The 25,266-nt window shown below is 36.2% G+C and overlaps 1 protein-coding gene across 1 annotated transcript; it reads left to right on the forward strand.

Moving 5' to 3' along the window:
• On the forward strand, positions 1-25,266 carry SH3TC1 (SH3 domain and tetratricopeptide repeats 1). Its single transcript, XM_065736201.1, has 18 exons — positions 1-18; positions 1,133-1,370; positions 3,417-3,491; positions 6,495-6,622; positions 9,094-9,199; positions 10,182-10,325; positions 11,021-11,198; positions 11,656-11,729; positions 12,589-12,784; positions 13,614-13,741; positions 14,916-14,957; positions 16,265-17,956; positions 18,610-18,790; positions 20,850-21,000; positions 22,487-22,609; positions 22,901-23,051; positions 23,885-24,081; positions 24,305-25,266. Exons 1-18 carry the CDS (start codon positions 1-3, stop codon positions 24,533-24,535), a joined length of 4,053 nt encoding a protein of 1,350 aa, XP_065592273.1. The 3' UTR covers positions 24,536-25,266.

Genomic DNA, 25,266 nt, shown 5'->3' on the forward strand with positions numbered 1-25,266 from the left:
ATGAAATCAATTGAAGAGGTACAGGAGAGTCTATTCAGAAAATGGTACTCAATGGCAGTGGGTGACGCTCTGCCTGCAAGAGTCACAGCCTTTTCAGACGCACTCAGTGATGCCTAATTACACTCTTCTGAAACTGAAGTAGTTTGTACCCAAGGATTGTTATCTGCAGGATGTTTCAAGTCGTCAGTGAAGCATGCAACTAGTGTTGCATGTTTATTTCTATTCCTTTTTCTCATAATTCATGCCATTAGTAGTATTGCTGCCTGACAGCCTTGGGCTGCAGTGGATTGCTGGTGATTTACTGCAAGGAAATACTCAAACACTTCTGCACCAGAATTCCTACACATAATTCCTGCAGAGGATTAATTCTTTAACTGAGTATATAAAAATCTGTCTGTTTGTCACAATCAAGCATGCAGTGTCCATTCTTGTCATGTTTAGGAAATGATGCTTTTCCCCTGCATTACCTCTGTTAATGTGAATGATGCTCCCGTTGGGGGCTCTGCCTTAAAGCTGGCCAGGAATAAGTAATTAGCATCGAGCACAAGTACATTTCACTTCAGGACTTGGATTGTTGCTGTTAGACAAACCTACTTCTAAGGTATTAGCAAGGTAAAATATTCTGATTAAAATGAAGGTATGACAATGAAGATTGCCCACACTTAGAATTTCAATATTTATCATAAGGCATTTCCTAACAGTTGGCTTTGGGAAGCACTCCTTTCTTCTTCCCATCACTATTGTATCTTCAGATTCAAGCAGCAGCAGAAGAGCTTTTCACAGCCAGCTGCTGTTTCCAAGCACTTCTTACCTTCCTTGTCATCTTAAATAGCCAATCCCAGCTCAACTGTCCCTTGCAACAAATCAAAAATACACTGCTGTTGTCATGGTAATTGCATCTTCTGCTTTATATTCTTTCCTTTATTCTATTTTCTCTTCTCCATTACCTAACAGGATGAGTCTCCAATGCTGGTGGGCTGTGAAACAATAATATATATTATAATGAAAAATAACTCCCACAGGAGATGGAAAGCTCTTGAATATGTGCATGTATACCGAGATTGTTTTTAATGCATGTAATGATTTTTTTCCTTCCTCAGATTGCTGATAATGTTTATTGGATCACTGTGAGGAACTGCAAATAGTGTCAAGTCTGGCAGTGGGAGGCAGTGTTTCTGTGCTCAGCACTAAAGTCACCATGGAGGTGGGGATCCATGCTCCTAGTCCAGAGGGAAAACAAGAGAGCAACACTGTGAGGAAAGAAAGAGAGCAGGGAAGGTGTGTGCCTGGCTGGATACATGAGGCAGCCAGTGCTATGGTGAGCCTTGTCAGGGATGGAGACAAGGCGGAAACACTGCAAGAACAAACGGGTAATACCTCTATCTTGAACTGTCCATTTACTCTGCTCTTGAATTTTGTTTGTGTTTAAATTGATGGATTTTTTTTTAAACACGATGCCTTGTTCCGTGCAACCTGAGAGCTGTCATGTTTTTCTGCTGAGATTCTTTCTGAACAGGATCTGCAACTGTGAAATGCAACAAAACAAATTTCTGCATTTCCCCTATGGTAATGCTGGACAAGTTGGTATATTAAGTGATCTATACCGAAACTCAATTTGGGCAGACAAACGAACTATCTAAAAAAGATCTGATCCATGTCTATAAATATCAAAGGGATGAGGCTGGACTCTTCTCAGCAGTGTTTGGTGACAGAATGAGGGGAAATGGCCACAAACTGAAGCATAGGAAGTTTCACACAAATGTGCATGGGAACTTCTTCATAGTAAGGGTGATGGAGCAGTGGCACAGGCTGCACAGAGAGGTGGTGGAGTCTCCTTACCTGGAGATGTTCAAGACCCACCTGGATGCCTGCCTGGGCTAGCGAGCCTGTTTTGTCAGGGGGGGGTTGGACCCAATGTTCTCTAGAGGTCCCTTCCAACCCTTACAAATCTGTGATACTGCGAAAAATAAACTGAGATGAAATTTATGAAATACAATCAAAGAATGGATTGAGTTGGAAGGGATCTCAAAGATGACCTAGTTCCAACCTCCATCAGAATGCAAAAGCCAAAAAATAGCAAAGTATAAGTACTTTGTATAGAACTTTTTGCTATAAACGTGAAGAGCCAGAAGCAAAGATGTTAGAATTCATGCTTCCATTGTACAATGCTATCTCTACATTTCTTCAAATGAAAGCATACTTCGTGCAGAGAAAATATGCAAGTCAGAAATGCTGTTTGGGTGGATCAGTGGAGTGGCATAGGTTTTCCAAAACCAGTGGCCAGACTTTTTACTTTACAGGAGGCCTGAATGAAACATTTCTGAAGATGGAGGCACTTCAAGAAACTATGAAAACCTGTTTCATTCTAAATTTTTTTGTCCAATGGCTTAGATAGGCAATGTCTTTCTGTCACAGCTTCCACTCTGTTGACACCCAGGAGTACCCAGGAGATAAAAGCATCCCAGGGCAGTATAAATTTTCTCTTAATCATGTCAGGAGATATGCATGTCATCCCTTTCATCAAGAAAGGTGCATGGAATGCATGACTGGTCTTTTAAACTGAATATAGAACTTCAGAAAATGTTATAAATGTATTTATAAAAACTCATGCTTTTACTCAAATTTAATATCAAACTATTATTTGTAATTAATTATTTGTAATTAAACTCCTATGAGTAATAAAATGCATGCTTGTAGTGCTCACTTCTACCTAAAAGTTATAGAAGTTAGGTATAGTTCTTGCATAAAAATATCACCTGCTAGATATTAGTATTTCACCAAATACCTTTCAAGAAAAGTCTGCCTCTGGCACTTTCGCCAGTCTGAAATTATTATGAATTGAAATCTCCAGTGGTAGTATAATTCAATAATTAGCCTTATATTTGATTCTTTTATGGTGTTTCTTTCTAAAGCAGAAAAAACCTGTGCTTATGTATTCTTATTTTTTTTATATCTTTGTTTACATATCTTCCCTTTCAGAGCACTTGTTGAAGTTATTTTTGCATCCAACTAAATTACAGCAATTTTTTAAAAAGCAGAGTAGAAGAGAAAGTTTTAGGATGTATAGGAATTTCCTAGTAAGTGATGTTATTGTCTATTTATAGTACTGAAGCTTAAGTGAAGGTCACTACTTAGAATAGGTGTACATGAAGATAAAATGATGTTTGACTCTTATTCTTCCTCAGATGAAATATCTGTTTTCCATCAGTTCTCCATTATCTTGAAACTTCAAATCTAACCTGCTCTGAAAGAAATGGTCTTCAGACGCTTTTCATATATTTAGAGAACTACACAATGGGATCCAGAAAAAAAATACAGTTTGTTCTAGTACTTTTCCAGTGTGTCAAATGACAGTGTGATATGTTTTTACATGGACTTGAAAATGCACTTAACTGTTCATTTATTTATCATGATAGATTATCCACAAAATGAAAAATGCACGAATGTCAGTTCCAGAACCCTTCTCAGCCAAGCTGAGAATTTTCCAACTGGTAAGAATTCCTCTTCTTTTACATCTTGTAATGTTTTCTCATTATTTTTTTTAATTGAGACAAATAAATAAACAGTGTGTGCAATTGTCATTCCTCTAGCTTTGATGTTTCATGGCACCTATGAAGCATGGAACTTCTACATAAGATTTGTAGAGAATTTCTCATAAAAAGATAAAAGTAATTTAGTAACATTAATAAAAGCTAGAAACAATTTATGGACTATACTGCAATGGCTAATAAAAACAAGAACAGCAAATAAAAAGTCAACTGTTTTATGTATGGGTATTCAATTCTTCAGATGTCTTATTTTAAGTTCATGGCCTTTCCAAGTCTCAGGATTTAATGTGCTGTATTTCTAATAAAGCCGGACCAGAGTTCAGTTCTTTAGTAGGCAGGTAGAGCAGTCTTCCCTTCAGAAATACTCCTGGTCCACTGAACCATGGGTGTAGTGGTGTTTCTGCTTTGCTTAGGAAGATAAGTAAGAATGCACGTTTTCTTCAAAATGTTTTACTTCTAGGAGAAATGTTTGGATTCTTCATCGTTTTGGAGTCTGTTCTCTCTTCCTGTGTGCAAACTAGGTGCACCAATACCAAAGGGTAAATGTCTTCTCTGATATTTCAGGACGTCTCAATTTCTGAAACATCTGCACTTGATGTCCTTTGCAAGCTGTCTGATTTCAGTATTTGAATGAGGAATGCAGACAGACGTAACTCATGGAACTGAAAGCAAGCCTTGAGCCCTGTCTCCTTGGAGGCTGGGAAGTGCTCTGGCAAAAAATGCCTGTTGGTAGAAAAAATTAATTCATACTTAGGTACCTGCTTGCTTTACACAATACAGAATTGGGGTTCTTCTTAATTGAGGGTATGGAGCAGTGCAGACAGGAGGACTGCCATAGGTGCAATTGTTTTTAGGATGATGTTTCATTTCCATAAGTCATTATTAATTGTTCTTTTGACAGCAGCCCTATTTCAGTTATTTTGAGCCAAGTAATTATTTCATTCATATCAACTCCATATAAGACTTAAATCATGTTCCTAGAATTATATATTTAACCTGAAAGTAATTTGATTATGTAAACTAAAATTATTTTGTAATTGTCTTTTCTTGTGCCAATATCTTTCATAGCTTCAAATAAAAGAAGTCAACAATAGTGTTACCTAATTGATGTAAGTAACACTCAAAGGATTAGTTTGTGTTCTTTGTGCCAACAGTTAACTGTAACTGCTTAATAGGGAAGTCTTGTAATTCAGTAATGCTGCTTTGTATCTCTTAGAAATCCTTCTTCCTGGCCTCAAAGTAATGACCAGTTCTGGCTCAAGTTGGTCATAAAATTTCAGGAAACGTTTAAAAAGCACTCTGAAAGCAGGTTACTATGGAAAGTTTCAGACTTACAAAGTGAAGATACCTATTTCACTGGACTAAAAGGCAGAACTCAGAGGAGCTGGAATATTTCAGGTTGTAAAGCAAGCCTATTTATTGGTGGAATCTTGATCTATTTATACATTCGCAATTGAAATTCTTTCTTGGGGGTGTTATTGGATTATGACCTCATACCCATGAAACTCATAAAACTTATGAGTATGATCTAACTTAGTTGAATTGAGAGACATACAGATTGAAAGCAGCTTTATGAAAGAGCTTTATCAGTAGCTAACAGAAACACCGTTATCAGCTGTTAAAGCTCCTAATATGCTAATGTTATGGTATGACTATAGGTATCTATATTCTTTCACGTGAGCTGGGGAAATCACGAAAGTGAGCTTTTAATTAGGCCATTTATCACAGAATAATGGGAGTTGTAAGGGACAACTGGAGATCACTTAGTCCAACCTCCTGCTAAAGCAGATTTCCTGTAGTTGCTTACAAAGGAAAGCATCCAGGCTGGTTTTCAGTATCTCCAGAGAAAGAGAGTCCATGGATTATTTGGGCAGCCTATTTCAGTGCTCTGCCACTCTCAAAGTAAAGGTGATCTTACCCATGGTCAGATGGAACTTCCTATATTCTGGTTTGTCTGTTCCTCCTTCTCCTATTGCTGGATGTTACTGAAGAAAAGCCTGGCCCCATCCTCCCATCCTCTGGACTCCTGCGCTTCACATATTTATAATATCCCCTCTCATTCTTCTCCATGCTTAGCAGTCCCAGATCTCTCAGCCTTTTCTCATATGGGAGATATTCCAGGTCCCTCATTATATTTGTGTCCCTGATCTCTCCTTTTTCCAGGAGATCCATGTCTACCTTGAACTGGGGAGTATTGTAAATGTGGTCTCACCAGGGCAGAGTAGAAGGGGAGGATCACCACCCTGAACCTGCTGGCCAAATCCTTTTTAACTCATCCCAGGATCCCATTGGCCTTCTTGGTGTGTGCACACTGGTGGCTCATGGCCATTCTGTTTTCCTCCAGGACACCTAGATCCTTTTCTGCAGAGCTCTTTTCCATCAGGAAAAAGCTGTCCTGATGCATGTAGTTGCTTCTTTATCTTGGTTTGTACTGCTCAACAAGTGTAGCTGAGAAACAACTTTTTTCCATGTTTGGTTTATCTTTTGAAGTAGCAGGGGTGATGTGTCAGACAACCATGAATTTAAAATTAGTGTTAAGAATTATATGTTCAGGAAATTTGGAAATCTAGGCATGCTCTAGATGTACATAGAGCTGTCTGGTGTTGATAAATTACCAGTCTGCTTGATTTTTCTTCTCTCTTCTCCATCCTCAAGTTTGACAGATGTTCTACAAGTTTTCTTCAGGCTTGCAGATCCTTTATATAGTTGAGACCTCTAACACTAAACTGAGAAAAATCTTATGCCTTGTGCTAGATCACTACTTCTTCTGGATAATAAAAACAAAGAAAAAAAAGCCTACCCATGCATCATCTCAGTTTTGTGTCTGTTTTTGAAATTATAAAAATGTTCCTTAATGTAGGCTATTTGATTTTTGAGGGGTTTTCTGCTTCTATAAATGATTCTTGTAACCAGATTTTAGCACTTTAAATGGATATCATTCTCCAGATATCTCCTTGAAGCTAACAATGGTGAGACGCAAGAGTGGACATCCTGACCCCAGACTCCAAAGACAGCTCCGTGGTCAGCTCCGTCTTCTAGAAAATGACAGCAGGGAAGTCACAGCAGTCTTCAGTGTAAGTAAATTATTTTGGAATTGGGAGGTGTATTTATTCAGAGTGCACAGGTCTCTGCTACTGAACTCATCTGTAACATGCTTGGGTTCAGTTTCCATCCAGCTGATGTATGCTTGAATCTAAATGACCAGTTTCCTCTAGGTTTCCAAAACTATCATTAGAAATATTAAATCACTGAAGGAAGTGTTAGCATTAAATTTATGCAAAATAAACCCAGCTAAATATGATACTTAATGCTTCCATTTTTTTCTTCTTTTAGTTGTATCACAGGAAATTGTTTTTTGTCTGCTTTATTGATCTGCCCTCACACTGACACTTCAGTTTCCAGTTGCTTACAGTCATTTGGCATGTAATTTATCTGGAAAGAACACAGTTAAGCCAGAGGAAGTCTGAAGAAGGGTCTGAAGTCTAAATATTGGTCCTCCTAAGGCTAGAAAGCTGTACACTGAAACTGCACATGAGGGTTAGACATTTTTTGTTACTGGCTTTGATTTATTTTTATACAGAAACCCTGTCATGTACAACCAATGAGGTTTGCTAGAAATACATTTTAAAATCTCCTTTTTCTTCCCAGTGGAAAAAGTAGGTTGATACCATTTGACCTTTAGTATTCTTTTTTCCTGTCTTAGACTTCATCCTTATCAAGCCAACCACTGACATCTTAATTAGTTATGACTTTATGACTGTCTTGGATGTATTTGTTTCTACATGATTTTCCATGAACCCTCTGTCACCGGCCTGCTGATTTTGTGGCTGTGAAAACAGTCTGTACTCCTGCTGCTCTGCTCTTGCTTCTGTTTAAAAGATGGAAGAAGGGAGGGGGTGAGGAAGGGGGAGGAAAAGAACATATAAATAGACTAGAGTTGTGGCCATATTAGAAGTAGTCTTGAGAAATGGACTTTAAAGGAAGAAAGATTTATAATAAGTTTCCTTAGAATGGTGTTTTGATATTCAGCAGTGCGTAAAGCCCTTGAGGCTAGGATAGTTTAGCATGTGTTGGCAATTTATTAATAGATTTCAGGCTCTTGTTAATATTTAATCTGGTGAAATATGCACAAGATCAAAGCAGTGATGAGAAGACTTTCAGAAGAGGCTTGAGGTGGGCATTTATTTTCATAAAGGAGTTACTATGTTTATTTGTTCATGTTGTGTGAATTACAAATATACAAAGTAATCAAAGTTAATTTGAAGAGCTTTTAATATCTTTAAAAATTTAAAATTAAAAATTTAAGTAATAAACAGTGGATCGAGCTCTTCTTGTTTTTTCACAGATTACAGAAAGCATTTCATGGAATTGTTCTGTAGATTTAAAATTGGTTTCTGGATCAGTACAATTTTTTTTAAAGATATACTTCGATTTTGTGCTCTGCCACAAAGTACAGCGGTGGAAAATTACACAGTAAAATGATACCTGTCAGCTGTGCATCTGACTTACTTCAGTGATGCTGTTTCATCATCAAATTTTTACAGTTCTATTTTCCTGAAAGATAACAACCAACATCATCGGAGAGCCCTATTTATAAGCAGCTAATGTGCAGCTAGACTATGTATTATCAGTCTTAGTCTAGAATGTACATTCAAATGTACATTTCTTGTACTTATTTGAATGCTGATACAGTTCTCACCTTTAACATCATCCTTAAAAAATTAAATATCGTAACAATTATCATTGTTCATCTTAGTTAAATTCATGTCTTAACACTTCCCTAGCAAAGTGACTCTTACAAATGAGGAGGAAAGGATATTAATATATATTTTTAAAAGTAAATTCAAATATGCTTCATTAGTCTTATCATATGGAAAGTGTGATCTAGGGAATGACTGTTCAATGACTACTCCAGCGTAGAACTAATGTAAGTTCAAAGATACATCAAAGGCAGCATGTTTTAACATGCATACAGCACTCTGAGGCATCCTTCTGCAAAGGATGCTGCAGATCTAAAAAATCTATGCTGTAAAGCCTAAAAGTTAAGCTCTGGTGACTTAGAGATGTTTTTAAACATCAAAAATAACAAACAAAGACAATAAAAATCCCTTCTGCTATTTAATATTAATGCCCTTACTTTTGCCAAAAGCAATTCCTAAGCTGCAAATTGCTCTGGGCTAGGAGGGTGTTCCTGAAAAGTAACACTTGATGCTTGCCTGGCTTTCATTCTCCATATAGAGAATATTTGCCACTGTACAGAGGCAGATCTGAACCACAGAGGCCTTTAGTTTCAGTCAGTCCTAATTTCCCTGTAAATTAACCTCACTGGAATTGTTGGTATAACTGTTAAGAATAAATCAAATTAAAATTTGACTGGCTGTGCATTGCACATATGTGGGGAAGAACAGGTATCTTATATAGGCAAAATCCTGGATGACTTTTTTTATTGTTCTTAGTACGTGGTGTGTAAATGTGTTAAGTAGTGAGAAATTGTGCTCAAGTCTGGTAAAACTGTAATTAAAACATTCTTTTATATTTTCTTTAGGAGCTCTCTGCTAGATTGCTCTCTATTCACAGTGATCAAGATCTGATAGTGGTGACATTTAAAACTTTTGAAGAAATATGGAAGTTTCTAACTTATCACTCATTGGGTAAAGCTATTTTGCCATGCAAATATTCTTTCTTATTTCTCTGTACAGAATTGCTGTTTGTTTGGAACCTGATGAAGAGTACTTTCAGATTCTTTAAAGTATTAACTCCTAACAGAGGTAAATAATGTGCTTGAACTTGGTACTGGTGATAAGGCAGAGACATCCCCAACCTCCAGCAGACCACCCTGCCTTTGTCACAGTGCCAGGAAACAACTTCCAAAATTCTTCTTCCAAATTGCAAAATAGCACTTCAGTGACTGCTCACCCTTCCAATTCATTGTGACTTTATTCACAGACTATTAGTTAATGTTTCAAATCCTTCAAATAATTTACCAACTATAGCATGCTGATTATTATAAGTGCTCCATGTGTTCCTGTAACTATGATATAATTTTGAAAGTCTGAAGTCCTAAATATAAGGAGATCCAGTTTCCAAGATCAAGCACTAGTTGTGATTTACTACCTCTGATACACAACGTTATCTCTGTCCCAAAGAAACTTCAGGAATCTGATACCGGGACACAGTATCTGCTTCAATTGGCATAGCTGATTCAGGCAATAGGTTTATGAAGAGATAATTTTTTGGGATTATTTTCAGTTACCTGTTCATACAGGATGCTAAGAACTGTTGTTCAAAGCTTGCTAATGATTAACTCTGTTTAACCCCAAACCTTTCAAATATAGCTGAACTATGGGGAACCCTTTTAAAGTAAGGATGTGGTCTGCTATGTCAGCAATATTAGGCACAAAGAACTTCTGTGCTGTTCAGATGTAATGTCTGACCCAAAGTAGATGTAGTGCATGAAACTCAATTAAAGAGATTTTGCCATTATGTATTAACAATAGTTATGTATTATGGGTTAAGCAACAATAGTATCATATGAATTGCATAATCCACTCTCAGTCTTCATGTAAGTTATTTGCTTGTGTAATATAGCAATACTTCAAAGAAAACAAACTCAGTTATGTTTTTTTCCCCTAGGTTTTGTAAATCATTGCATGGAGAACTTATTCCTAGATCAGTCTTTCTGGCTGTATTCTCAAGAGGAGGAAGAAGTAGGCATTGAAGTCTGTATAAATGAAAAATCATTAAATTTAATGTACAGAAGTCTGCTAGTACAGGAAGGTGAGGAAGATCCTACGTGCCAAAGTTACTTTGAGAGAAACATCTTTCTTTAAAATCTTAAAAGCAAACCTTAAGACTTACTTTAATACTTACTGAAGTTGAAATTTAAATCACCTTAATCTGTGTAATAGAAACAGAGAGAAAGGAACAAACACAGAAAGAATTCAGTAGAATCAAAGACGGATTAGTGAAAATCATGTACAACTGGTCCATGAATGGATGTACAAAAGATTAGATAGGGATGTGCATTTCAATTTACTTAATATTATTGTAGACCCTGTAGACATAAGAGATTACAGATAAGAAAAGCATATGAGCATGGCAACTAAACAGCATCATCTGATTGCTACTGTCAGGCAGAATGCTGGAGTAGGTAGGTTGTCAATCAGTGCAATAGGAACAGTTCTCGTATCCATAAGAGAATATAAATGCATATATCCAGGTAATCTGCTGCAAAATACTGCAGCAAGAAGATGGTAAAGGATTCTAAGCTTCGGAGTACACGTTGTTATACAGAAACAGAAACTAGACAGAGATACATGAAAATCTGTCAAATAATTAGAAAGAAAATACTTGTGAAATATAACATTTTCAATCTTTAATTGAATACTGCTCTTGAAACAACTTTTATTTTAAAGCTTGTATGATGCAAAAGCATTAGATAAATGGCATCTTCTACACTGCTTTCTTTTTAGGGGCATTTTTTATTTTATGTCCTGACAATCTGGTAAGAAAGATAACGGCTACAGACTGTGAAATAAACACTTACTTTGAGACTGGGGCTTTTACTGCCAAGGTAGCAGGTGGATCTGTGGATGGTGACATGACCACACTGTTTAATGTTTCTCTGGAGCCCTTGATCCCCTTTCATCAGTAAGTACCTGACTCAACTATTTTATGTGTACCTGATTCACATGTGCACCTACTTTGAGACAGAGGTGTCTCTAATGGTAGCTTGTTGTGGAACATTCATTAACAGTAAGAACAAATGCTCTACTTTCTTCCATTCCAAATAAATGAAATTAGTTCCAGATGCCTACAGCACATTATTTAAAGGAGGTGCTTTACAATCTTGTAAGATGGATACAGCCTTTTTTTTTTTCCACTTCATATTAAAACAATAACAACAACAAAAACCCTTAGTAATACTATCACTCTGATTTATTATTACTCAAAATATACATGTATCTGAAATTTACAGTGTTGAAATATACAGATTGGGGGAGGCAAATCTTTGTGTTTTTAAATGGACCAAAAAAATCACTGCTACTGTTGCAACTTCTTATTAAATGTTTCATGCATTAACTACAGTTTCTTTTTCTACTTTCAGATGGTTTCTTAAAGCATATTCTGATCCCACTGATGTTATGTACAAAACTGAATCCAAATCCATCAGGCAAATTGGTAAGACATTCCAATAAGACACTAACATTTCAGAAAATGAACTTATTCTATGCTTTCATTAGGACACCCTCTCAAGTGTTCATTATCTCTTTTCCATTGTATTAGGTTGGGAAAACAGCTTTCAGATTGCACTGTATTCAAGGGAGGGCATAAATTTCTGCCTGTGACAAAGGAGTTTTACAAATCAAATGGCTAGACATGTTTGAGTTTAAACTCTGAAGGCATCTCTCTTTTATTTTTTGTTGTGAATATTGTGTTAAGTGGACATGCAAAGTAGAAAAGAGTAATTAATTTGCTTCTGTAGATTTGAAGATATATTTTTAAAATAAGAATATGCACTGATGTAATTTTTGTGTCTTTTTCACATGTACTGTTTTATCTAATGCTGCCAGAGAAATAAAACTAATGCAGGTGGGCCCGGTTAGAAAGTAAATATGGATTATTTTCTGCTATATATATATATCAGTCTTAATACTGCATGGTCTGGTCTATAACAGCATTTTATCTAATACTGATTTTATAAATTAGTTCATATGTCAGTGCTTCCCTTTAAAGGAATCCCTGCTGCCACTTCATGGTGGAATAGTTTACAATTTTGAAAAGATTTTAGACCTTGCCATCTAATGGCTGGGAAATGACCACTGTGATCTTTATGTCGTGCCATTCACAAATTTTATTTGATCTGTTAAAATTATTATCTTTAGATGCCTTAAATCTTGCTGTGTTCAATGTGCAACTGAGGGGTTCCAGGAATGTCTTTTGCTAAGTGCGTTTCTCCACTAAGTTGCTGTTTTATTAAACACATTGTTAATCTACAGTATCTACTGCAAGTGTTGTTGTCTGTGCCTTCATTACACAGCAACAGGATCCTGTCTAGCTGTGATGAATTATGATAGTGCTGTGCCTGAAGAGATCAGTTTCCAGGAAGGGGACGAAATTGAGATCCTTGGCTATTTAATTGAATGCATGGAATGGTTTGTTGGAAGACATTCATTTACTGGCCACGTAGGCTTTGTAAAGACAAGTCATGTTAAGCTGGATTTACCAGGAAATAAGTAAGTAACATAACTCAGAAACCAAAAGAGGCATAGGAAGAATATATCCAGCTTAAATTACTAAATGTTAAATTCAGGTGTTTTTATTTAGTTTTGATAAAAAATTGCCATAGCATATATCAGCTGGAACAAATTTGGTGCAATTGGAATATGAAATCTGCTTACATGTTTGGAACCTGAGTTTCTTACTGGGCAGGGAGGTAGCTGTAGTTGCTTATACCCAGTTCAGTCTCTATTCCTTGGATCACAAAATCTAATAATTTTTACAATTTCAGAAGATTCCCTTTTCTGATTTCAATATCTATGTTAAAATATCCAAATTCCTTTTTTCCTAGTACCCTCACTGTGGGCCTTAACTTGTTTCACATGGGGTTCCTTTTACAAATAATTATTTATAATCCAGAAAACAAATAGTCAAAATAAGTATTGCAGCATGCATTGGCACCATGTGGCAGTATGCACTGGCTGCTCCTATTAAGATGTTTGGACTGCTTGAATGCTGAAATAAGTTCTCAGATATCGCTTGCAGTTCTGGTTGATATGTAGCCTCGAGGTGTTAAAAAAAAAAATTAGTACTATAATGTCCTTAAATATTTGTGTTCTTAATAAACTCTCATAAAATGACAAACAAAACTTACTCTGATGTAGTAGGAACTATTAGCTGCAAGCATAGATATAATCAGTTTTTGCCTAGGTATGATGACCATTACCAATTTTGAATACAGAACTAGCAAATCCTGCATTAGTATCTCCAACAAGATCATACTTCAATGCCACAATGAGCTACTCAAGCCAAATCTGCTTTCTAATTTTCTCCTTTCTTTGTTAGAGCAGGAGACCTGGATTTTTTTAGAGCAGAAGAGTTATCTTTCTTTCAAAAAGAAAAAAATGTGGAAGAAGTGATACATTTGTTAAAACAAACCTCTATAACAGATGTTTGTTCTGTGTATAGAATGGGTAAGTGTGAGTTTTGCCCATTTTGACTTTGCTAATTATATGTGAAGTTCCTCTGTCCCTGCTGTAAGTGACATTTTCTCTTTTAACAAGATTCCAGCCATTTAGCTACTTTGTAATATGCTGACACACTTTGATCATGGAGATAGCATCTAAATCATCTTTACTACTTTCCTACCGACTTCCCTGCAGAGCATTTAAAAATCTTTTGTACTTTTTCAAGCGAATCAAACAACAGGACTTTCAAATGCTGCTCTTGAACTGAACAGATCTTGAAGCATTCAAATGTCAGTGGTGCATTAGACAAGACAGCATATTTCATGTAAATACTGTCTGCTTTACATTTTTCTTAGGAAAGGTGGCTTAATATTGACAGCTAATGCAAACACACACCTCTTCATGTTTTATTTAACTATCAAATACATTGCAAAAGAAATAACATATTGTTAGTTACATCATCTCTCTAAGTGCTCAAGCTTCACATAATGTAGTAGAGACAATAGGGATTTCCTCTTCACAGTCTTAGTGCAAGGCAGTCTAATAGAACTTTCTCACTGTGCTGACCAGGAAGAGCAATTTCTTACCCCACCACAGGCCGGTCTGTGGTCATGTGTGTGCTTGCCAAATATCTTACAGGTTTATCTCCATTAGTGCCATCCTAAGAGCCCATGTGTCCCAAAGTGAAAGGAGCCAGTGCTGAAGGTTTGACTTGTGTGCAGGCTGGATTTTGCAATTCTGTGTGCATGCAGACAATAACTTAGTCATGCCAGACCTCAGTTGCAAAACACAAGTCATGTCAGTGACTAATCCTTAAAACTGCCATCTTTACCACTCTTTTTTTCTCTTAAGCTATTCAGCCAGTCAACATAATTTGACTTACTGAAAGCAAGCATTTAATATATTTGTTTTGTTGAGCAATCTAAATAAATATCTGGCAGGTTTTCTATTCCTTCAATCTCAACCAGTTAACGAGAAGTATTTATTTACAAGCCCTTCCTCAACTGTGGCATTTATGCAGAAAACTCAGGAAAGCATTTAGAGAAAAGAGATGCAGTAAACAGTCAATGAGAGGTGAGTCACTCACCTCTCAGGAACTGAGAAGTATTATTTTAGGATATTTAAAGCTGAAAAAGTACCAAGATGCCATAACTTGTGTGGCTTTTTTTCTCACTTACAGACCAATTTGAAGAACAAGAATTTCAGAAAACGCACGAATGTGGTAATATAAATATGCATAAATATGTATTTTTTTGCCATCTTTGTCAGCTTTTCTCTTTCTAATGTGCTTTTATGTTTTTCCTCTCAATGCTCCTCTACCTTTTTACTAGGTTGTGCTGCAAGATGTTTTGTGCTTTTACAAACAGTAGATGCCTTGCTATCCAATTGTAAACTGTACAACTTGTTTTGACTGCTATGACCACCCTACATTTTATTGTTTAAGAAAGCAAAACATTTTTTGAGACACCTAGAAATGTATAGCAGATCTTCCATTTGCTAGGAAACATCTCATAAATATATACCCCAAAGATAAACTTTCAGAATGTAGAAATATTTCCAACTGGCATTTAACTGCTAAGCTATTACTATCATTGCATCACTCTAAATGCCATTGTTTTGGTATTTGATTCTGGTGAGCAGTTCCAGAAATTGAGTTCTAAGGAAAGCTCTCTATATCCATATTTTCAGTAAGCTACAGCTGGAGTTCAGCTTTAGCTTTGTGCTATGATCACAACCTGGTAATAGTGAGGAAACTGAAAAATGATGTCTTTATATTTTTTATTTGTCTGTGTGTGTGTTTGGAAGATATTGGCAATAATGCTGTAGTAGAATTTAGATCAGTGATGGCCATAAACATTGTAATTCCATGCAAATAATCTGTACCAGCAAAGCAGCACCTGATTCAGACTTCAACAATACAATCTGCTTAATTTTTATGATCTCTGGTTAATCTGGCTTAGTTGTCTAGCAGAATTTAGGCATAATTTTACTCAAATTTGGGATTCCTTGAGACCTTAAATATATTCTAATTTCATGCTCAGACTTTGGGTCATTTATCCAACCTTCAATTCAGATCTTGGGCATATCTGAATTATGATGAACTCCTGCTTGTCACCTAGTCTGAATTGTAATTCTCTGGAAGACCTTTCTCTGTGTATGTATGAGAGAGATAAAACAGGATATACACCAAAAGTGTATACTTTAAGTATTAATTAATTTAATTCAAATACAAAGAAGTTTAGATCAGTTTAATAAAATAGATTTTGGTGAAAGGGCACTGATCAGCATACTGATCAGCAGCCTGCTTACATGTGGCAGGTTCTTTTATCCTCATTCCTTCGTTTCCCATGTTTGTTTCTCTCTGACCCGTCTTGATTTCTTTTCATTCATCTCCTTAACATACTGCTTTCCTAACAGCTAACATTTTCATAATGTCTTCTACAGATAGACTGTCCTGTTGTTCTCAGAAAGACCTTTGTGTATATATACACTTCAAATAGTGATCTGTGATTTATTTTTGAATTTCAGAAATTTCATGTTCACATTCTAACATGGAAACAACTAGCCCGAAGAATGGCAAGGTAGAAGAATTTGTGAAGAAGTTCAAGAATTTAGACATCAGCCAGGCAGAAGATCCAGCTACAGAAGGAAAGGATTCTGCCAGCATTTCAAATAAGGAAATCTTACCTTCACCTGAAGGACCTTGCTTCTACATATATCAAGATGATGGTCAAGAATCGGATGTTTTTGAGTCACTGTTACTCTTCTTAAATAGCAAAGAATATGAGAGAGATTTCAAAAACCTCTATGATTTCTCTTATGCATTCATTAATAGCATGTTTTATGGTTTTTCAGAGGAAGATGAACTGCTCAGCTTTTTTAGTTTAGCAAGGGAATTAGCAAAGAAAGCAGGTATGTCATGGGCACTAGCAAGGGTCTGCTTTCTCTTAGGCAGGCTGAGTGTTAAAAAAGTAAAGTTTTCCCAAGCTCGGGTTTATTTTGAGGAAGCACTGGGAACAGTAACTGGAGGATTTAGTGATCTGTACTTTGTAATTGCTCTTTACACAAATCTAACAGTCATCTACTTGACACAGAAGAACAAAGAGAAATGTTCTCATGTCTTTGACAAGGCCACATCTCTCCTCATGGGAATTCCCAACCACATTTGCAGTGCTGACCTGGAGTCAGATATTCTAAAGTATGCTCTGAAGAGGACAATTTTGAGCCAGAACAAACATGCAGAGGCTAGGGCATGTTTTTTACTGGTAAAACACTACACCGCACGCAAACAACATGAAGAGGCACTTCCCTTCCTAGAAAGGCTCCAACTGCTGCTTAATGACTTGGGTTTAGAAAACAACTTATCCCAAAACTGTTATTTCAAACTAGCAGAATCCTACAATGAGAAGTGTTTGCCGCACATTGTGTTAAGCTGCATAAAAGTCTCCTCTTCCCAGAACTCAAGTACTCTTATGGATTCCCTGAAAAGGATTGATTTAGTCATCAAAAATGCTCCCAAACTCTACAGCTTGAGAAAACTCAGACAAATACTTCCATCTCAAATTGCACCTTACCTCACACAAGCACTTTCCTCTGCATTTACAAACGAGCAGCAAGGACTATGCAGCACCATCTATCTTAGTTTAGCAAAACTGTACAGCCACCACAAACAGTATGGAAAAGCCATTGTTTACATGATGAAAACCCTGGACTCTGATACTTCTGCTAAGCCAGAGGAAACTATTAACTACTTGGTTTCCCTTGCTTGGTTATACATCCTTTACAGGCAATATGATGTGGCAGCAAACATTTTAAATGCCGTCGTGGACTCCTCGTGGAGCAGTCCTCAACAGCTAGGTGTTGCTTATAACATGCTTGCTATTGCTTTGAAAAGAACAAACAACACCAAGAAAGCTGCTGAAAGCTGCTACAAAGCTCTGTGTCTTTCCGAAGAAGCCAATATGACTCATAACCAAGCTATATCCTTGGCTAATTTTGGGGTGCTCTGTCTGCATGCAGCAGCCAATAAGCTGGCAGAGCATTATTATATCAAAGCGGTGAAGCTATTTGCCAAACTTCCAAGTATTTACTGTGGTCAAGAGTTTATCCAAACCCTTCTTCAGCTGGGACATTACTACGTTAGTAGAACTCAAAAGGAAAAAGGAAGGTTTTATTATGAATGGGCATTTTTAGTTGCAATGGAAATAAGTCATCTGGAAAGTAAGTATTGGGGTTTTTGGGGGGAGTGTTTGTTAGTTATAGGGTATGTTACAATTTTTTCCTTAATGATGTTTTATTTTTTGTTGTTTGACAGCTATCAAAGTGATTGGAATGTTTGTTCTGTTCTGTAATGGGGAAGAAATAAATGCGTGCTTGTTTGCTCTTTTGATACTTCTTAAGTTTGTCAGAAATCATGAGATGGAGGAAACATAAGTGTTAAGAAACAACTAAATACTAAATAAAAAAAAAAGTTCAGATACTTCTATGTTCAATAATATTGATAAAAGCTATATCATTGCTACTACAAAAAGAACAAGACCTGAGTTTAAATATATGAAAACAATGGGTAACCTGAATTAATTTTGCATTAAATAGTTCTATTTAGAAGAACCATGCTATATTCATTTTTGCTACTGTGATTTAGGCAGCCTAAACTTTAATGATAAAAGGTTTATTTTATCCTGGAGATATAGTAACTTCTAGGTTTTGTTAATTTTGATGAGGTTGAAGAAGTCACTGGTGGAATCTTGTCATTGCTTCCATTTTTATTGATTGTGCTGAAAGTGTGAAACAGTAGGAATGAGTTATTTTAAAAACTTGACTTTCATTTTAAAATAGAGATTCGTACTAGTATTGTGTGTCTACTCCCATAGGTCAACTTCAAGCAATTAAACTGCTGTGCCAGTTCTACAGTACAGTCATTCCCAATGAGGCTCAGTGTGTTATCTACAATGAATATCAGCTATCTTTAGCTAGAAAGATGTCCAATAAAGTTCTGGAGGGACAAATTTTGGAAACCATTAGTCAGCTCTATTTGTCTTTAGGAACAGAAAGGTAAGACACACTATGTTTTTATCCTGATTTGAACTTTTCTATTATGATGAAGGATCTCAATTTTTGCAGCAGTAGAATATGACCAATACTTTTCACTTTGCTTTGTCAACATAATTCACTATAATTGAAGGCTTTTATAAAACTATACTTTACTTTTGTAAACTGTTTTTGTTAACTGTTTTAATTTTTTTTTAAGTAACTATCATCTCTCAAAGGAACCAAGATATTCAGCAAGGATTAACACTAATTTAAAAGATAAATTATTTTTAAAATGTAAGGAGATGATTAAAATCATTTATATGCCATGCAACTCTAGATGACTGTAACAACTCTAGGGTTATTGCTGTTGGGCAACTTGTTTGTGTTCCTGTGACAATTTTTCTATTGGAAACTGAATGGCATATTCCAAGCACGTGAGACATCAAGTTTTCTCTGTTGGGGGTTTCTGTTTGAGGAAATATTTTTCAAAATTTCTGTAAACAGAAATGCTGTGTGCAGAACTACATGTCACTGGTCTACTGAAACTTCCACCCTGCTCTTCTTCATGTCATACGACCTTTTCTTTATCCTTAAAGAAAAAAGATTGCACAGGTCTACAATAACAAACAGGTGCTATATTGTTGCTAGAAATGCAACAGTTTTTAAGAAAAAAAAGATTTTTTTTAAGGTTGTGTCTTTTCTTACTATATCACTCAGAGTCATTTTTAATTTGAATATTTTCAGGTATACTTCATATACTTCAGGAAGGAAAAATAATTATAAATTGTGGAGAGAGTAGATGCTTATTTTAGCATTAAGTAGTTGAAGTTCAAACCCAAATTATTTCAAATTCACATCCAAATTATTCTGCTTATTAACTGCTGTTGAATTATATAGTTGGTCAAAAATAAGAAATGTATTCAGCCTTTCTGAAGTATTTAAAGGAGTCAGTTAAGATTTCAAACTAGTTGAAATGTGTAGAAGGTTTAAAATAGGTGGAGAACTGCTGCATTGTGTGCAACTGGTGTGTGGAATTTACACACTCTAGAACCCTGGCTCCCAATGACCATTGGTTCTGTGGCTTGAGATCATTACTGAGTAATAGTAGGCATTCAATATGACATTAGATACAGTCTGACCTGTTCCACCTGCTCTTTTCTGTGTCATGAATTAGTATATGCTTCCACCATTTTCTTTGTTCTTTATGGTACACTGTTGTCACTGTTCTGGAAGGTCGGACTGCCAGGGCTAGCGATCTCCCCTGCTAGGGCCATTGCCATCACAGACACCAATATGGTTGAGTAGAAAAAGGCAAAATGGCATTTAATAAGGCACAGCAGCTCCTTATATACCTATATCTATCATCGTCTACGCCCTCTAGAGCATGCATCATACATCACTCACAGAGCAAGGGAGGGCCTATCGCGTCACATCCTGGTGTCCCAGCCACACCTACTACAACAATACACTTAACAAAGTTTATCTTGTCTTTAGAGGAAAATGGGTTTGGTCAAGGTGACGGGAGTCTATCACAGGATGGATAGAGAAGGATTTAATAAATACATCTGGGACTCAGGCAATCTAACAGGTCTTTTCAACAAGAACTGCAGGCACTTCTAAGAATGCTGTGCCCTCATGGCTAAAGAAAACTGTACTTCCAAACGGTCTTGTAATTTGGATGCTTCACTTCATATCTCACCTGAAAATTTTGTTCAAGTGTGGATTAGTCTGAACTGTGCTAAAGTCAGAGCCTAGGTGATATTTAGAAAAAATGTATTGTAGACATTATTTCCTTCTGAGGTTCATAAGAAAAAGCAGAAGCTATGGAAGAGTTTAAGATGAGGATTTTTTTACCCCACTTAATGATCTAGTAAAAAATAGATCAAACGAATGAAAGAGGGGAAAAGGCTATCTGCTAGCAAGCTATCAGTTAGCTGCCAACAGCTAGCTGAGAAATTATGATGGTACACTGAATTGAGGAAATGTTGCTTTACATGAACATAAAGCTTTTCTAATTATGAAGACAAACCTTGATTCTGAAGAGTCACCCTGTGATGAATAGGTTTTTCCCCCATTTCAGGGCTTACAGATCAGCTCTTGAATATACCAAAAGAAGCCTTGGAATATTTATAGATCTCCAGAAAAAAGAGAAAGAGGCATATGCTTGGCTACGGGCAGGAAAGATATATTATATTCTGAGGCAAAATGAGCTTGTGGATCTCTATATTCAGGTAGGTTATTAACAAAGTTATGCACATATCATTGACATGATGCAGGTGGCATGGTAAGAGCGTGTGTAATTTTAACATACCCAGGATTTTATCAACTGATCTTCTGAACACAACACTGCCATTTATGTAATAAGCTTAACAGCTGAAAGTCTGAGTATTATATTGTGGTGATCCATTTTAACCTGTTGTTTGACTCCATGAAGATTCTGAGCAGTGAACCTTACTGCCTGTTTCAAAGCAAAGTCTATGTTCTGTGCAATTCTTCATCTTATTACATCATTCTCTGCCAGGTCTGCAACTTCACAGCAAACTAATTGTGTACACCTGCTACATGCTAGTAGATACAAATACTAATTATTGCAATGTGCAGGCTGGTGGGCCAGATCCCCAGGAAAACTGCTGCTACTTCTATTGCTGTGTTAACAGACTGTAAGATGGTCTGAAGTGGTGATCTGGCCCTTGTGACTGCTGAAACAGAATCATCCAGTGTCTATCATAGCCACACTGCAGCACACATCTGAGCCTTACAATTATCCGTAAGGCAATAATGTAGGTATTTGGTGAATTACTTCCTGCTTTTGTAAAGGGGTTGAAAATACTTCTCTGCTGTAAAGGAGAGTGCTGCATTTGTAGAACAGGATGTATGTAGAATTTGACATAGTAAGATCTGATCCTTGGCTGGTATTTGAGTGGTAACAAAATTATGATCATGAAATAAAAAATAAACTGAGATCCCCTGTTAAGATGTACAGCTTCCAAAAATGTGATACAACAGTTCTTAGGGTACCTGAAGTCAAAATAAGCTGAAAAGTATCACTGCCATTGAGCTGAAGTAAGGTGTTGGATTCACTTTAATACAAAGTGAAAACCAGAAATCACAAAGCCTAAGCAAGAGTTGTCACGCTTTGTGTAATCCCCTTTCCAATCAATACCAGTATTTGCATGTCGTGGCAACACTCATTTGCTTCGGAGCAGATGCATGCTTCCTGTCCCAAAATCCTTCATGCTGCTGTGGCATATACTTAGTTTAGAACAGCAGGATAGTAGAGCTGTATTTATTTTAAATATACACAGGCTTTTAAAACTGTTCTATTAGCTATATCTAACTTGTAATTATAATTTATTCCTATGATAACTTGATCTCAATTAAATTTAATATTTTGCAACTATCAAGATCACTACTGATGTCTCGGTGTAGTTTTCATTTTCTTTGTTTGTCGACCAAGCTATGAGGAGAATACTGCCAGAGAAAGGGAGACCATACCAATGTACATGCCCTGGTTCCTATTTTTCAGCATCCAGCTGCTCAGAAACACAGTATACCAAAAAAGACAAAACATGGTGTCAACAAGTATAGCTTTTCTTAAATTTTAACAAGAAGAGATTCTTTAACAAGACCATTTTTTTCAATTTTTAGCATTTATATATATTTACTTAATTTAAACAAAGAAGTAACCAAAACTTTTTTTCACTCTTCCATTTTCAGGTTGCTCAGGATGCTGCTCTACACACAGGAGATCCAAACTTAGCGATGGAATTGTTTGAAGCTGCTGGAGACATATTTTTTAATGGCAAATGGGAAAAGGAGAAAGCAGTGCCTTTCTACAGGGTTTGTGCAGTTTTTTTTCCTTCATTGACAGTTACATGCCTTTTCCCTTTGTAGCATGTGTTCTAGAAATCCTGAACCTCTTAGCAAACAGGCTATAACTTATTGAGACTGAATTTATGCCCTGGTGGTAATGCATTTCACCTTTTTCAAACCCTTATTTTGGATTTAAGATGTAGAATATTGAAAAAGCAAAAGAAAACCAGAAGTTGTTTGATGTTCCATAACTGCAGGTTTGTATGCAATGCACATCTCATGGTTCTGTAATATGGAAGATGTTCTTATACATTTCAGGACAGGGCTCTTCCCCTTGCTGTTGAGATTGGCAACAAAAACATTGAACTGAGATTATGCAATAAACTAGTGGAGCTGCTGATGAATATAAAGGCTTACGAGGAAAGCATGGAATATGCAAAAGCATCTCTTACGCTCAGTGTACATCTAGGTAAGATCAATTTCAATTATACCTTGATATTACCATTATCTTAAATTTATGGTGGGATTCTTAAAAAAAAGTTTTCTTCCTACAAATTCTGTCAGATTTACTGCCAGGATTTCATAATAATACTACTCTTGATATTTTTGGCTCTGGTAAAAAATGAATGACTTTTTGTTGCCTCTTCAAACTCTAAGATCATACAGAAAATCTTTGGTACAGCACAGAACTAAGCCTGGGATTTCAAGTCCAAATTGAATGTGCTTTCTGACTATTAAGCTGTAATACTCATGAATGCTTTGCCAAGAGGCTTTCGAGTGTCATGTGCTATCCTCAGATTTGCTAGTAGCCTGGCTAGTGAGCACACCTAGGAAAAAGTAATTAAAACTGTTTCTGTGAACTGTTTAACTGGTTAAGAATAATTCCTCTGTACCTGTACAGATGTGTCATTTTGATCAGTCTGATCATCAGTTTTTGTGACAATTTCTGATAGAAACTTTTTACTGAAAAGGATAAGGGAGTTTTTAAACCCATTATCTACTACATTTTCAATATATATATTTCTGTAAATATGCACAGTAAGTATGTATCTATAGATGACTGTTATGTATGTAGTTATTTAAGAAAATACCAGTTTTAAATTCAGTAATTTTGTGGAATTTTTATTTAAAAGAAAGGACAGCTTTAGGGTAGGCATCTATTGGGGTATATTAGTTATATTGAATAAAATACAATACTCGGTTAAAAAAAATCAATAAAACAAAAAATATCATAGACATTTCATGGTTTGAGAAAATTTGACTTCTTTGTCTCTGGTTTTATTCAAATTCTTATCTCATTAGGAAATCAGCTAAATGAACGAATAGCTTACCATCGGCTGGCCGCCATCCATCATCATTTGGGTCACTGTGAACTAGCTGAACACTTTTATTTAAAGGCTTTGTCCCTCTGTTCCTCTCCTCTGGAGTTTGAGGAGGAAACTCTGTACTATGTCAAGGTGTACTTGAACTTAGGAGACATTATATTCTACGATCTTAAGGTAAATAATACTAAAAAGTTCTGTGGAAAATCATTACAGATAGTAATGCTTTTTCTCATCATTTTACTCAATCATTGATACACATTTCAAATCTAAATAATAAGGTGAGATAACTTACTGAAGTTCAATAACTATATTTTTCTGGTGCATTACAAACCGAGCTTGGATGTCCTCTTACACAGCTGTACTATAGGGAGTGCTATCTTTGTTTCTTTTATTTCAGGATCCCTTTGATGCAGCAGGCTATTATCAATTGGCACTCGCTGCTGCTATGGACTTGGGCAATAAGAAAGCTCAGCTGAAGATTTACACAAGACTTGCAATAATTTACCACAACTTCCTTGTGGATCGGGAAATGTCTCTCTTTTTCTATCAAAAGGCAAGAACCTTTGCAACAGAATTGAATGTTAGAAGAATAAATTTAGCTCCTGATCAGTATTATAAGACCTTATAAGTACCTTTGAAAACTATAATCTTACTACAGAAGTAACTGCAGAAACACTGCACTAGCTGGAGCATGCAGAATGTGTCATTTCATACTGCATGTGCTGTGAGTGATATCTTTGCTTCCCAGGATAAATTACCAGTTTTCATGACAGTGGACTGCATTTCCTTGTCTCTAAGATACACAGTCCTGTACTTGCTATTTGAAGTTCAGCCTGTAAACTACAAGCATTAAAAAAACCCAACCCTTTATTCTTTTTCACTATTAGTAAAGAAAACCTACCTTTTTTGTCAAGTTGCATATTGGAAAATGATAAACACTCATATAAATGAAACGTATTTAATAAAGCATCATAGAGAAAAAAATTCAACACTGACTTTCTTTGTATGACCTTGTTCATATATGGCCTCACTATGGAATCTGCTTGTGTAAATACTTCTATATCATCAAGTAAACTAGATGAGATATTTCAGAATTGGTTCGACCAAGTTCCTCAGCCATCACCCATCATTTCTCAGCAAACACATCTAATGTAGAATCTAATTATCCCAGAATTTCTGAAAATGCTAATTGGTGTCCAGAAATGAAGTCTCTAGCAATATATATAAGTTGCAATTCTGTTCATTTCAGTGGATGTTTGTAGGCTCTCCTTCTCTTTTCAAATACAATTTTCAATTGACCTTTTCCAGAGCTGTCAGCATTGTCTGCAAAGACAACATTTCCTACCACATATCATTACA

The sequence above is a fragment of the Cyrtonyx montezumae genome, unplaced genomic scaffold (assembly GCF_038088225.1).
Source record: "Cyrtonyx montezumae isolate F1298 unplaced genomic scaffold, pur_monq_1.0 scaffold_2, whole genome shotgun sequence".
Lineage (NCBI taxonomy): Eukaryota > Metazoa > Chordata > Aves > Galliformes > Odontophoridae > Cyrtonyx > Cyrtonyx montezumae.